At 42.6% G+C, this 14,797-nt stretch overlaps 1 protein-coding gene across 1 annotated transcript in view; it reads right to left on the reverse strand.

Moving 5' to 3' along the window:
* The window catches only part of LOC140185813 (G protein-coupled receptor kinase 5-like), a 331,545-nt gene that overhangs the window by 14,081 nt on the left and 302,667 nt on the right, over positions 1-14,797 (reverse strand). Inside the window, exons 12-14 of the mRNA XM_072239529.1 lie at positions 12,263-12,471; positions 9,085-9,222; positions 7,384-7,521 (exon numbers count right to left, since the gene is read on the reverse strand). Of these exons, the coding sequence (XP_072095630.1) occupies positions 7,384-7,521; positions 9,085-9,222; positions 12,263-12,471 (485 nt within the window). The remainder of the gene's footprint in view (positions 1-7,383; positions 7,522-9,084; positions 9,223-12,262; positions 12,472-14,797) is intronic.

Here is a 14,797-nt window from a genome sequence, read left to right on the forward strand (position 1 = left end):
CCAGGGCATTCCCTCTTCTCATTACTACAATCAGGGAGGAGGTAAATACTAATATTTTTATGTATGGCACTGTACTACTGTCATATAACAACAAATTTCACCATATACAGTACTGTGCAAAAAGTCTTAGGCATATATATATTGTATATGTAGCTTGGGTGCCTAAGAATTTTGTGCTTCATGTATTGTACTGTACTGCTGCTGCAGCAAAAAAAACTAATTTCTCGGCAAATGTGAGTGATGGTAAACCTGGTTCTGGTATGGCTCTCTATTGTAGACTGGGTGTGGGGTATCATAGTTGGGAAAAGGGAAGTTGAGAGAGGAGGGAGTGGGAAGGATGGGAGAAACATTCTGTAATGATCAATAAACCAATTGTTTGGAATCAAATGACTTTGCCTGGTGTCTCAGGGCTGGGTGTGTCTGCACCTGCACCACATCCAGCCCCGGCACGCTTTCTCTGCAGATTTACAAACTCGCTCTCTGCTCCACGTTGACAAATACAGTGCTGTGCAAAAGACTTATGCACCCTAGCTGTATATACTGTATGTGCCTAAGACCTTAGCACGGTGCCGTAAGCCAATGATAATAAACCTGATTCCGACGCAGAGGAACCTGCTCGGCATTTGCTTACCAGGCACCTACTAAGGCATAACTTCTTCTTCCTCTTAGGGAGTGGTTTGAGATTGAGGATGTCAGTGTTGATTCCAGTATTGCGGATACATGTGGAAATCTCAGACTCTTTCACAGATGGTGCAGGAGGTGATTGACAAGCCGTGTGAGTGGGTAGTTTCTGAAGTGAGGTGCCTTTATTGCTACGACTGGGAAGAAGAATTGACTCTGAGTGCACAGCAGTGCATATCATTAACGGAGGAGTTCAGTAAATGGATAAACCTTCTGGAGTTTGGTGTGTCAAAGATCATTTACATTTTACTTCTGCCTAAGTGATGACAGGTTGTTCTGCTGTGAAGCAATAGTTACGTTCCTGAGAAACCTTGCACAAAATAGCAGAACAGTCTTCAAAGTACAGATTTAAACAGGTTTTCCCGACGGTGATCGAGCTTTAACCAGTGCAGCCACATAAAGCAAAATCATGTTCCCTAATCCATGGTATAACCAAGTCTCACCATGGAAACCTGCATTTGAGCAGAACTACCTGCATCTAGAGCAGGGGTTCCCAACCTTTTTTATGGCATGGACCCCTACTACTAACTGAGGGGTCTGTGGACCCCGGGTTGGGAAACCTTGAGCTAGAGTTTACTTTTATACACAAACACTAACGTCTCTGCGGTACATGTGTAAATGATCACCGTCAGCAACAGCAGAAGATGGTGGCCAGATGCCTGTGATGGCATTTGCCCACAATTACATTAAAAAAGACAACATGCCATACCCAGCTGGTGCATATGAAAATCTCTTTGAAATAAATTTCCTGATTTGTTGCCAGATTCAAGTTACATATATTAGGGGCAGAGGAATAGCCTTACGCAATTTAAATTCATTCCGGTCATCAGACGCACTGCTACCACGTCACCTTGGTAATTGGATATATTATCACATATAATGAGGAACAGAGTAAAACTTCATCTTTGACAGGGTCCTACCACCAGACACATCTTTACTTACTTCCCACTCTTCACTTCCTGCAGGGATCACTCCCTTTGTGATTTCCTTGTACATTTGTCCCTCCCCACTCATCTCCCTCTTAGCACATATCCCTGCACGTGGCAGAAACGCAACATCTGCCCATTCATCTCCTTCATCACTTCCATTCAGGGCCACAGACAGACCTTCCAGGTGAGGGAAGACTTCACCTACGAATCTGCTGGGGCCGCCTGTTGTGTCCGGTGCTCCCAATGCGGCCTCCTCTACACTGGTGAGACCCGACGTAAATTTGGGAACCGTTTTGTCGAGCCCCTCAGTTCTGTCCACCAAAAGTGGAATTTCCCAGCAGTCAATCATTTTAATTCCTATCTCCATTCCTGTTCTGACAAGTCAGTCCATAGCCTCCTCTTTTGCCACGATGAGTCCACCCTCAGGATGGAGGAGCAACACTTGATATTCCATCCGGGTAGCCGCCAAACTACTGGCACGAGCTTCGAATTCTCCTTCTGGTATTTCTTTCCTCCCCCTTTTTTCCCTACTCTGGCCTCTTACCTCTTCTCCTCACCTGCCTATCAATCCTCCTTCTTCCCTTTCTCCTATTGTCCATTTTCCTCTCCTATCAGATTCCTTCTTCTCCGGTTCCCACCCACCTGGCTTCACCTATCACCTTCCAGCTAGTTCTCCTTCCCCACCACTAACCCCTCCCAACCCCACTTTTTCATTCTGGTGTTTTCCTCCTTCCTTTCCAGTTCCGAAGAAGGGTCTTGGCCTGAAACCTTGACTGATCACTCATATCCATAGATAATACCTGACCTCCAGTATTTAGTAGATTGCTCTGGATTTCCAGGATCTGTGTTAATGTACTACTTTGTTTTGCATGCCATTCACACAGATCATTGCATCATATCAGTATATCGAGTAGTACAGGGGAAAAGATGCATAATATGTTCTCAAAGTTGCAGAGATAACGCAGTGCGAGCAGACAATGAGGTGCAAGCCCCTGACAAGGTAGATTGTGAGGTCAGGAGTCCCATCTGATTGTACAAGAGATCCATTCAATCCCATAACAGTAGGATAGAAGCTACCTATGAGCCTGGTGCTATGTGCTTTCAGGTTTTTGTACCTTCTACCTGATGAACGTGGGCACGTGGCCAAGTGGTTAAGGCGTTCGTCTAGTGATCTGAAGGTCATTATTTCGAGCCTCAGCTGTGGCAGCCTGTTTGTGTCCTTGAGCAAGAACTTAATCATACATTGCTCTAGTGTCTGTGCGAGGAGTGGCACCCCACACAGAATTCCCATCTGCACCTTGTAAGGCATGAAAATGCCCGACGCAGGCCTCTCATGGTCTGAGTCAATGTTCTCCCTCCCCCCACCTGATGAGAAGGGTGAGAAATAAAATGTCCAGGGTGGGAGGGGGCTTTGATAACATAGACTACCTTAATGAGGCAGTGAGATGGGTAGACAGAGTCCATGGAAGGGAAGCTGGTTGTATCAGATTTCAGATTCACATTTCAACTCTGGCATAGACAGGAAAGAGACCATCCTTCCACGTGGACCTCTATTTGGGGTCGGTGCTCGGATTGCTGCTTTTTACAATGTATGTCAATGATTTGGACGATGTGATTAAAGGCATTGTGGCTAAATTTGCCAATGATACAAAGATAGGAGCAGGTAGTGTTGAGTAAACAGAGAACCTGCAGAGAGACTTAGATAGTTTAGGGGAACGGGCAAAGAAGTGGCAAATGAAATACAATGTTGGAAAGTGTATGGTTGTACACTTTGGTGGAAGAAATAAACGGGCAGACTATTATATAGATGGAGAGAGAAATCAAACTGCTGAGATGCAAAGGGACTTGGGAGTCCTTGTGCAAGATACACTAAAGGTTAACCTGCAGGTTGAGTCGGTTGTGAAGAAGGCGAATGCAATGTTGGCATTCATTTCTAGAGGTATAGAATATAAGAGCAGGGATGTGATGTTGAGGCTCTATAAGGCACTCGTGAGACCACACTTGGAGTATTGTGTGCAGATTTGGGCTCCTTATTTTAGGAAGGATATACTGATACTGGAGAGGGCTCAGAGAAGATTCACGAGAATGATTCCAGGAATGAAAGGGTTACCATTCGAGGAATGTCTGGTGGCTCTTGTACTGTATTCACTGGAGTTCAGGAGAATGAGGCGGGGATCTCATAGAAACATTCTGAACGTTAAAAGGCCTGAACAGATTAGATATGGCAAAGTTATTTCCTATGCTAGGGGAGTCTAAGACAAGAGGGCAGGACTTCAGGATTGAAGGATGCCCATTTAGAACAGAGATGCAGAGAAATTACTTTAGTCAGAGGGTGGTAAATCTGTGGAATTTGTTGGCATAAGCAGCTGTGGAGGTCAAGTCATTGGGTGCATTTAAGGCAGGGATAAATAAGTTCTTGATTAGCCAGGACATCAAAGGGTATGGGGAGAAAGCAGGGGGGTGGGGATGACTGGAAGAATTGGATCAGCCATGATTGAACGGCGGAGCAGACTTGATGGGCTGAATGGCCTGCTTCTACTCCTATATCTTATGGTCTTATGGTCTATACCAAGTTAATTCTGATACATTACTAAGTCTCCTCCAAGAGGACCACAACCTTGTCATCGGGTTTGGAGGCTTGCTTGCCTCAAAGACCCAGAGAGCTTTGTTGGCCTTGTGCTTTGGCTCTTGGTAGGGTCACTCATGCCCAACAGGTCAAAGGGTAGAGGCCAGACTAAGAGAGTCCACCGGTCCTCAAGAGTTGGGGATTCACCTCAGGGTTAACACCCCTGACTGGTCAAAAAAACCTATTGTTATGGAAACAGCAATGAAGAATCCTTCTATACAGACAGAGTTGGAGGACCTTCACTGCAGCTGTGTCACGGGCAGTAACACCAGCAGTGTCGTGGGCAATAAGTAAGTGTTACTCTGTCTGGGTATGGAGAGCTGGGTAGGAAGGGGGATAACTACGTGAAATTGTAGTGATTAGTGATGACATTACAGATGGCGGTGTGAGAGAAGAGAAGGGGGTGCTGGTTTGGGCAGAAGGTCAGGAGTATGCAAGTTTATTTGAGAAAGCATTTCCAATATACCACAACAATGCTAAATCTTTTAAGCACTGCTATACTGATGGTGGGGTGGAGATACATCCCCACCAAAGGAGGTGTAAGGCATTCCTTCCCTCCGCTCATCAGCAGGTCATCCTTGGGCAAGATGTAGCTCCTGCTTAGCCCCTCAATCAGGGTCAAATGAAGCCACGGGAGCAGGTGGTGGATGGTCGTATGAGCAGCTGGTCCATATCACAAGTCCTGGTGATGTGACCACTGACAGCAGGCAGACAATCTCTGAAGAGTATTGATAATGGATAGGGTCACCTGTCTTGTAAAGACACTGCCCAGAAGAAGGCAATGGAAAAACCACTTCTGTAGAAACAATTGCCAAGAACTATCATGGTCATGGAAAGATCATGATTGCCCACGTCATACAACATGGCACATAATAATGATGATGATGATGCTACAATATTGACTCTAACTGACAGGAGGAAGCCTCAAAGAACAACATAATAGATTAAACTACATTAATTCTACTTCATCTAACACAAGGGCAACAAATAGGGGGAAAAAAGGCCAATTTTCACTTGGAGAGCATATTTCAGAATCTTGTAAAGTGCTCTGCAACCAAGGAAGTAATTATAAAATGTGGTCACTGAAGGAAACGGCAGGTAGGTGGAGGTGAGTCCATGGCCAGATCAGACATGACCTTATTGAATGGCGGAACAGGCTCGATGGGCCAGATGGCCGACTCCTGCTCCTATTTCTTATGTTCCTATAATTTTAAGATGATTGGAAAAGAATAGGAGGATATCAGTGGTGGGTGCATGGAACACCCTGCCAGATACATTGGGGATATTTAAGAGACTCTTAGATAGGCACATGGATGACAGAAAAATGGAGGGCTATGTGGGAGGGAAGAGTTAGATTGATCTTGGTGCAGGTTCTTATGAGGTGAACTGATAATAACCAGATAAGTGAAATGCTGCCTCACTAATACCCTGAATGTTAGGGGTGATCCCTCTGCTCTTCTTCACTGTGGGCACTACAGTAGCAAGGTGGTTAGCGTGATGCAATTATAGCTCATGGCGTCAGATTTGGAGTTCAATTACGACATTTATTGCTTATTTATTGAGAGACAGCGCAGAATAGGCCCTTGCGGCCCTTCAAGCCGCACCCCCCAGTAACTACTGATTTAACCCTAGTCTAATCATGGGACGTTTTACAATGACCAATTAACCTACCAACTGGTAGGTCTTTGGACTGTGGGAGGAAACCCACGCAGTTACGGGATGAACGTACAAACTCCTTACAGGCAGCAGTGGGAATTGAACCTGGGACACTGTTACTGCAAAGCATAGTGCTAACCACTACCCAACCAAGCCATCATCTGTAAGGAGTCTGTATGTCCTTCCTGTGGAATGCAAGGGCTTTTCCCAGGTCCTCCGGTTTCCTCCCATGGTCTGAAGATGCATCAGTTAGTAGATTAATTGGTCATTGTAAGTTGTTCTGTGTGTATTTCTAAATACAAAAACAATATTTCTTTCACATTCAACTGAGAGATGAGGCAGAACCTCTTATTAATACATCACCCTCCAGTTCTGCAGTTTTCACAAGGGTTAACCTACACTGTTGATACTCAAAGCTTTGGAGTTGGATGACATCACTTGGAGACAAGAGAAATACCATTGTGAAGCGAAGTGGGATAAGCTATAGTGCATGGAATAGGCAGAAATTTAACTGACCAGGAGTGTGAATGCAATATATCATAGATTGTTAGATTTTAGACAAATACACTCAGTGACCACTTTATTGGGTACATCTGTACACCAGCTCATTAATGCAAATATCTAATCAACTAATCACGTGGCAGCAGCTTCATGCATAAAAGCATGCCTGACTAATCAAGAATCTATCAGCCTCTGCCTTAAATATACCCAATGACTTGGCCTCCACAGATTGACCACTTAATTAATCTCTAATGATGGAATCCACTGCCAGAACTGGTATGTTAACACATAAAAGGTACTTAGACAGATACATGGTTAGAAAAGCTTTTGAGGGGTATGGGCCAAGCGGGCCAAATGGTAGTAGGTTAGGTGGGAATCTTGGTTGGAATGGACAGACTGGAGCAAAGATCCTGCATCTGTGCTCTATGAGCCTAAAAGTCATGATTGTTACATATCCAGCTGCAGAATTCAACCATGTTTCAGCTTTAATCACTTCCAGGAGGACCACAACAGCAGGGCTTGGAGGCTTGTGTGCCTCAATAAACCGGAGAGCCATATTGGCTGGAGTCAGGGCCTTGTGCTTTGGCTCTTAGTAGGGTCACCATGTCAAACAGGTCAAAGGGTAAGAGTGGTCCACCGGTCCTCCAGCTTTGAGGACTGTTAGCTCAGGCCTAACACCCCTGACTGGTCAAAAAACAATTGTTATGGAAACAGCAATGAAGAATCCTTTTATACAGACAGAGATGGAGGACCTTCACTGCTGTCCTTAATACCAGCGGTGTAATGGGCAGTAAGTAAGTCAGCCTTAATCAACTGGCTTTTACAGTATAGATTTTAGACAGGGTGGTTGATTCTATATTTTATTCTGAATAGAGGCTATTATAGGCTTTTCATTTATCTTCATAACACTGCACCTGTGAGTGACTGACATGATGAAAGAAAAGCTGTCATGTGTTTTCCAAATTCAAAAGGAAATGGTCTTCAGCTCACCTCATTTTGCCAGGGAATAGAAACACAGCCAGTCGCAAACTTTGAGTAGAAATCATCATCCGTCTGGTCGAGGTTCACCCCCTTCACAGTGGAGAACTGTTCAATATCCAGCACATCTTTGCAGTAGACAGCTCGTGGCTGTTGGAAGAGCAACAAATATCATCAGATCTGCCACCATTGCCACAAAACAGAGTCAATGTCAGACTTCAGTGTGTTTGCAAACTGAGGAAGCACTTCCGATGTTTTTTCAGAATCAGAATCAGGTTTAATTGTCACTGGCCTATGTCGTGAAATTTGTTGTAAGCCGCAACACAAAGTAAAAAAACTATAATTTACAGTGTATATATAAATATTAAAAAGTTAAATTAAACAAGTGGTGCAAAAAGAGAGAGGGAAAAGTAGTGAGGTAGTGTTCGTAGGTTCAATGTCCATTCAGAAATCTGATGGCAGAGGGGAAGAAGCTGTTCCTATTTTCGCCAAGATTAATGCTGAAGTATAGCAATATAATTTCAGTGAAGGAAAAGAGAAATTGCTGGATTCCACAGTGTTGCAGCCAATGAATGTATAATTTAAAACAATCGGCTGTGGCATGTTCTGCTAAAACCTTAATATAGCTGAAGGCAGTCTGAAGGATAGATTTCTTTGTACAACAGGATCCAAATGGAGAGAGAATTTAAGAACAATATTGCATTGTGCTCTGTAAAAAAGCCAACAAGTTATGATTTATGAATATAAATACTTAATCACTTCCCTTTCAGAATGGCCATAGCACAATTCCCCAAAGCAGCTGCATTTGGCTTCTAATAGTTTTCCCTTGCACTAGAAGAAAACTTCTATGCGTACTAAATTGCACTGAATTAGGCATTACATCAGTGGGCATTACAGGAACTTACAGCAATCCAGTTTGAAAATCTTGTGGTTTTATGAGGTGTTGTTTGGATTACTGCTAATGAAACTGCACTGACTGAGCTCATGTATATGCTGAAAATGGTGGGGCTGTACTAAATAATGATCCATAATGAAGGCTAAAGAGGAAATGGATATAGGGTTGAGCTGAAATATGATTCCAGCATGTTACGTCTGTTAAATAGAAAACAGTACCATCCTGGAAATACCTCTGAGAGAAAAGCTAAACAGCTGTCAAAACTGTGGCAGTTTTAAAGTATCTAATAAGCTGTTAAAAGCCTTAAAATTAATTAACTCAAAAACAGATACAAAGAAGCAAAAGCACTTATAAAGAGTTTAAAACATTATGCTAACTTAAAAATAGTTTGCTTTGAACAACAGTTCCCCTTCCAAAGTTCTTTATTTTTTAGATATACAGCACAGCATTAGGCCCTCTGGCCGTCGAGTCTACGCCGTCCAATTACATTCTTGTGACTGATAACCTACTAACCCGTATGCCTTTGGAATGTGCGGTCACAAACCCCTTAGATTGCAGCAGAATTGAGCCAAGGTCACGGGAGCTGTAATAGCATTACTCTGACCATTACACTACCATGCCACCAAATCTTCACCATCTAGAGCCTGGGCAGGAACCGGGAGTTCAGAAATCACTGTGAGATACAGTGTGGAGTGAAATGCCCAGGGAACTCTTTGATTTGGTAAATGCCAGTGATCTGCATGTTCACCAGCAAAGTCTGAGGCACCTTGTTCAATGTATTTGTAAAATAACCCTTCAAGCAATGTGTCGCTACTTACATCAGGTACAAATGGAGGCTCCATGATGCCTGCTTCTAATCGTTTGAAGTTGATATTCCTGAAGAATGGATTTTTCTTCACATCTGAAGCACCACCTCCTGTACAGCCTAATCTTTGCTTGGGGTCTTTGGTAAGCAACTATTGAGGAAACAATCAGTGATTTTACATCTGCACAGCTTCACTGAATCTTTAACTACCAGTTTTTTACACAGAAGAAAAATATTAACATATTCACAGTTGTGTACCTGTCATTTACAATCAAGCACTAAATTCTTCCAAAAATGTAAAATGATTTATCCAAAAATGTAAAATGAGTTGCATACATTTGTGTGAATCATCTCACATTAGTTCCTACTACACACCTGAGAGTTCTGACACATTGAAGGCGCAGTCAGCTTTGGCATAAAGTACTGAATTAGAATCAGAATCAGGTTTAATATCACCAGCATATGCCCTGAAATTTGTTGTTATGCGGCAGCAGTACAATGCAATACATAAAAATGAAAAAAAACTGTAAATTATGGTAAATATATATATATTTGAAAAAGTTAAATTAAGTAAGTAGTGCAAAAAGAGAGAGAAAAAAGTAGTGAGGTTGTGTTCATGGGTTCAATGTCCATTCAGAGATCTGAAGGCAGAGGGGAAGAAGCTGTTCCTGAATCATGGAGTGTGTGCCTTCAGGCTTCTGTACCTCCTTCCTGAAATCAAGGTAATTGCAACAAGCAAAGTTCTCTGTAATACAGAATTCCAATTATGTCATGTTTATGAATGAAAATGTTATTCCTTCTATGTTTCCTGTTTATGTTTTGTTGTCACAGTTCATGCCAGTTCCCATTCACAATTTGTTCTGTCTTTTCTGAAGTGGGATCTATACAAGTGGGAAGAAAGAGCTGCTTTTCGTTATGCTACTTATATATTACCAGTTGCTCAAAGATCCCTATGCCTATTAATCACCAGTCTTTAGTCTGAAAGTCAGTATTGCTAGATTATTCTGAAAAATATGATAATGCACCTAATGCAAAGATGGTTCAGCTTAAATTCCAATTGATGCAGAGGTCTTGAACCAAAATTAGAGCAACAAGAGGTCATTCCTCCTATGAAGCCTGGCCATGAATGATTCAATCTTCGGCCCAATTCCATTTCCTTGCCTGATTTCCCAGTAATCTTGTCATATCCAATGACAACACTCACAACCTCTGGCATGGAGGCAGCCAAACATAGAAACAGAATGTATGAAATAGGAGCAAAAATTTACCTGAGACTTGGAACCTGCTCTGCCACTTCACAAGACTGTGGCTGATCTAACTCAACCACCCATTTCCTGCACAATTCCCAGACCCTTCAATACCTTTAATATCCAGAAATCTATTGATCTCTGCATCAAAACAACTCAATTACAATCTCCTTAATCCTCCATAGTAATTTCAAAGGTTCACCATCCTCTGTGTAAAGGAATTTCTCCTCACCTCAGTTCTAAAAGGTTTACCCCTTATTCACAACTCATGGTTCCAAATTCCTCAGTCAGGGGAAAGATTCTCATTGCAACTAACCTGCTTAAGACCTTGCAAGAAGTTTGTAATTTTCAATGAGATTTCATCTATTTTTTCTGAACTTCAAGAATGCAGGTCTAATCTGCTCAAACTTTAAATCTGCCATCTTTGGAACCAATTTAGTGATCTTTGCAGCGTCCCTCTGAGACATGATGCACAAACTATGTAACCACATGAGAGAAGACATTCTTCCTCATCATAGCTTTTCATGATTAAGCACCTATATCGAGGCTACATTCCCGAGTTCTAGAGTTATCAAAGGGATCGTGGAGAACATATGCACTGATTACTAAAAATTAGGAAAGGCTTTGAGAAACAGCAAATCAAAAAAAAAAATCCTCGTTACCCAAAGCAAAGTAAGAATATGGAACTCCCTACAACAGGAGTGATTGAAGTGAATAGTTCAGATACATTTAAGGGAGCACCTTGGCTACGTCCATAATAAGGAGGATTTCTCGGTGGCCAACTATTTTAATTCCACTCTCCATTTCCATTACAATATGTTGGACCGTGACCTCCTCTACTGCCATGTTGAGGTCACTCTCGGGTCAGAGAAGCAACACCTCACCTCATTTTCCGTTTGGGTAGCTTCCAATCTGATGGTATGAATATTGATTTCTCCAATTTCCAGTATTTCTCCCCCACCTCCTCCTCCTTTTTTGATTCCCTGTTCTGACTCCCCTCTTATCCCTTCTCTTTTCCTCCCCTGCCTATCATCTCCCTCTGGTGCCCCACCTCCTTCTCTTTCTCCCATGGTCCACTCTCCTCTCCTGCCCAAGTTGTTCTTCTTCAGCCCTTTCCCCACCCACCTACCATCTTCCTCACCTGGCTTCACTAGGTCACTTTCCAGCTCCATTTTCTTTCCCTCCACCCACCTTCTTAGTTTGGCTTCTTACCCCTTTTGTTTCTAGTCCTGTGGAAGGATCTCAGCCTGAAATGTCAACTGTTTATTCCTCTCCATGGATGCTGCCTGACCTGCTCACTTTCTTCAGCAGTCTGTGTGTGTGTTCCACTTAAGGAAGAAGGAATAGAATGTTGTGCTGGTACATTTAGGTGCAGAAAGACTTTGGAAGGCATGAATCGAGCATAAACACCCAAAAGGACCAGTAGGGCCGAATGGCCTGTTTCTGTGTTGTTCCTTCTCCAGGAGTTCCCTGTGTTTCTAGTCAGAGTATAGCCCTGTTCTTATAATCCTTTACACTGTGTTCACAAACATCACTGCCTAATAAACACTGCTATATCCTTGGCATTGTGCTTAAAATTGTAATTTCCTAACTACAAGCTGAACAAATATAATCCATTTAAACACAAACTTTTCTCAGGATGTCTAGATGCCCTGAAGAAAAGGGTTGACTGATCATTAAGGAATTAGAATATTACTTAAAGGAGCTTACTGTGGTGCATTCCATATTTCAATAATACTTAAGTAATCTTGCATGTGTATTGGTTGATTAAGCATTCTTGTTCGTCTAAATAATTCATTACAGGTTATATGTATAAATATGTGAATCACATACATCATCACACTGCACGTGATATGCATGCCTCGCTTAAAGTATGCATTTTGGACTCTTATGTCTTCCTTTGAATTGGCTTAATGTTATGAAGTTACAAAACATAACACTTACCATCTTGCAAATAGACTTTGCCTCCTCAGAGAACTTGTCTGTGTAAGTTTCCTCTGTTTCCAACACTCGTCTGTCTACCTCCTCCCTTTTGACTTTTTCTTTCCGACCTCTAAATGGAGACTGTCCAGCAATCATTTCAAAGATTAAGCACCCCAGACCCCAGAGGTCAGGGCTTAATGTGTATCGACGATTATTTAGTACTTCTGGTGCTGGAAAACAGAACTCCCAAATTAAAAGCAGAACTCAGTCAGCAAATTCAAATTCTTTTCCTTAAACAAAATCAGATTGACTCAACCAATATACAAACTGAAAAAAGCAACCAAATGCCTGGATTTGTACCCGTAATGATTGACAAAACTGTAAAGCAGAAATCTGAAGCAATGTTGGGGTTCTGAAACAAATACCCATGCTGCAGTTACCTAAAGATTTTATAAATACACTTTTGGAGTATTATAATGAAACAAGATAACAGTTCAAGAAGGAAACCTTCCTTTGAAGATCCTGTTTGATTATCGAATACTTCCAGCCTTATCTGTTGCATTTCAAGTTTCTAACATCCATGGTACAGGTATCTGGTTTTCCTTTTACTCCAGTTTTGAATTGAATTGAATTGAATGGACTATTTCTTACATCCTTCACATACATGAGGAGTAAAAATCTTTACGTTATGTCTCCATCCAAAAGTGCAATGTGCAATCATAGTAATTTATAATAATTTATAATAAATAGAACAGTCAGTGTAGTATAGAGTACACTCAGATCAGCGTGAGTTCATCAGTCTGATGGCCTCGTGGAAGAAGCTGCCCCGGACCCTGCTGGTCCTGGCTTTTACACTGCGGTACCGCTTCCCGGATGGTAGCAGCTGGAATAGATTGTGGTTGGGGCAGCTTGGGTCCCCAGTGATCCTATGGGCCTTTTTTTAAACACACCTGTCCTTGTAAACATCCTGAATCATGGGAAGTTCACAACTACAGATGGGCTGGGCTGTCTGCACCACTCTCTGCAGAGTCCTGCGATTACAGGAGGTACAGTTACCATACCAGGCAGGGATGCAGCCAGTCAGAATGCTCTCAATTGTTCCCCTGTAGAAAGTTCTTAGGATATGGGGGCCCATATCAAACTTCCTCAACCGTCTGAGGTGAAAGAACCGCTGCTGTGCCTTTTCACCACACAGCTGGTGTGTACAGACCTCGTGAGGCCCCTGTCACTTTGAGAACTACTGTTTAGCTCTAAGAGAAACAATAAATATTTCTTAGCTCCAATTTTAATTCCCTAAAACTTGAGGAGGTGATCCACAAGATGATTTGGAGCAGTGTACGTCAATATAAACTGTGAAATGTCATTTGAACTTTGACAATGAGTATTTCATTGCTGGTTCCTTAAGGTTATTATAGCCCGGGGGGGGGGGGTGGTGGACAAACTCCCACTACCTACTAAACGTTGCCAAAGGTGTGCGTCTTAAGTGGCCTCCGATAACTAAGTCCAGCTTCTGACCTTCATGTGTGGCTTGGCTGCTAAGCCCAGTAGAATCGTTTCTACTATTTTGTTACCTTTCTTAATTTTCACACCATTCTATCTGTAATTCTGTGGGGTGATGCATTCACCAATGTGGTGATTACTTTGAATTCATTTATGGGATGCTTTTGGCCAGCAATAATATCAGTGTGGAGAAGGAAAACTTTGATCTCAAACTTCTGCTGCTTTGTGGCTGTACCCACTCATGGGGAAGGCTTTGACGGTAAACCCCCAAGGACAAGTATGGAGATGGATTCCCCAGGGAAGTCCTATGTTAAATTCTACACTGACTGGCAACTCCTGCGATGCTGCTGGTGTCTGCCGTTCCTTTGGATTCCTTACTGCGTGGGGAGAGGGAGCCTGCTGCACGGATAACAGCTTACTCTCCATATCGTACTGCCCTGGCCTGTGTATCATGCAGACAGCTGGGAGACAACATCCATGGTCACCCCCGAACAGTGGAGGGCCTCACTTCAATGCAATGAATTCAAGTTGTATGAGTACATCCAAGTTCACTATCCACAGCTCTCGATTTCTCTAACTCTGCTTGGAATGTAGCTGAGTCCTTGGACTGCAGCTGAACCTTGCAGTTTACTACAAACTAATTCAAACTCTTGTAAAATTGATTTGCAATCCAACTACTGTACATGAAAAGAATTTCAACAAATAAATATATTTACTCTCAGATAAGGCTGAGAGTTTGCCTCATTTTCCTGAAGTACCGATAATTCTACAGGGAACAAGATGAATCGGCGTGAAGAATTCCATAAAAGGAATGCTTGCCTTCATCAGCCAGAATATAGATTGCAAAATCTTGGAGATTATGGTAGAACTTTATAAAGCTTTAGTCTGGCTGCAGCTAGAGTACTGTGCACAGTTCTGGCTACCACCTGTAGGAAGGACACAAGTACACTGCAAAGTGGTGAGTATTTTTCAGGGTGTTGCTAGGGATTGGATGGGTTTGCTTTCCTTGGAGTACAGGCGACTAAGGGAAGACTTGACAGAATTATGAGGGGCTTA

This window comes from Mobula birostris, chromosome 21 (assembly GCF_030028105.1).
Source record: "Mobula birostris isolate sMobBir1 chromosome 21, sMobBir1.hap1, whole genome shotgun sequence".
Taxonomy (NCBI): domain Eukaryota; kingdom Metazoa; phylum Chordata; class Chondrichthyes; order Myliobatiformes; family Myliobatidae; genus Mobula; species Mobula birostris.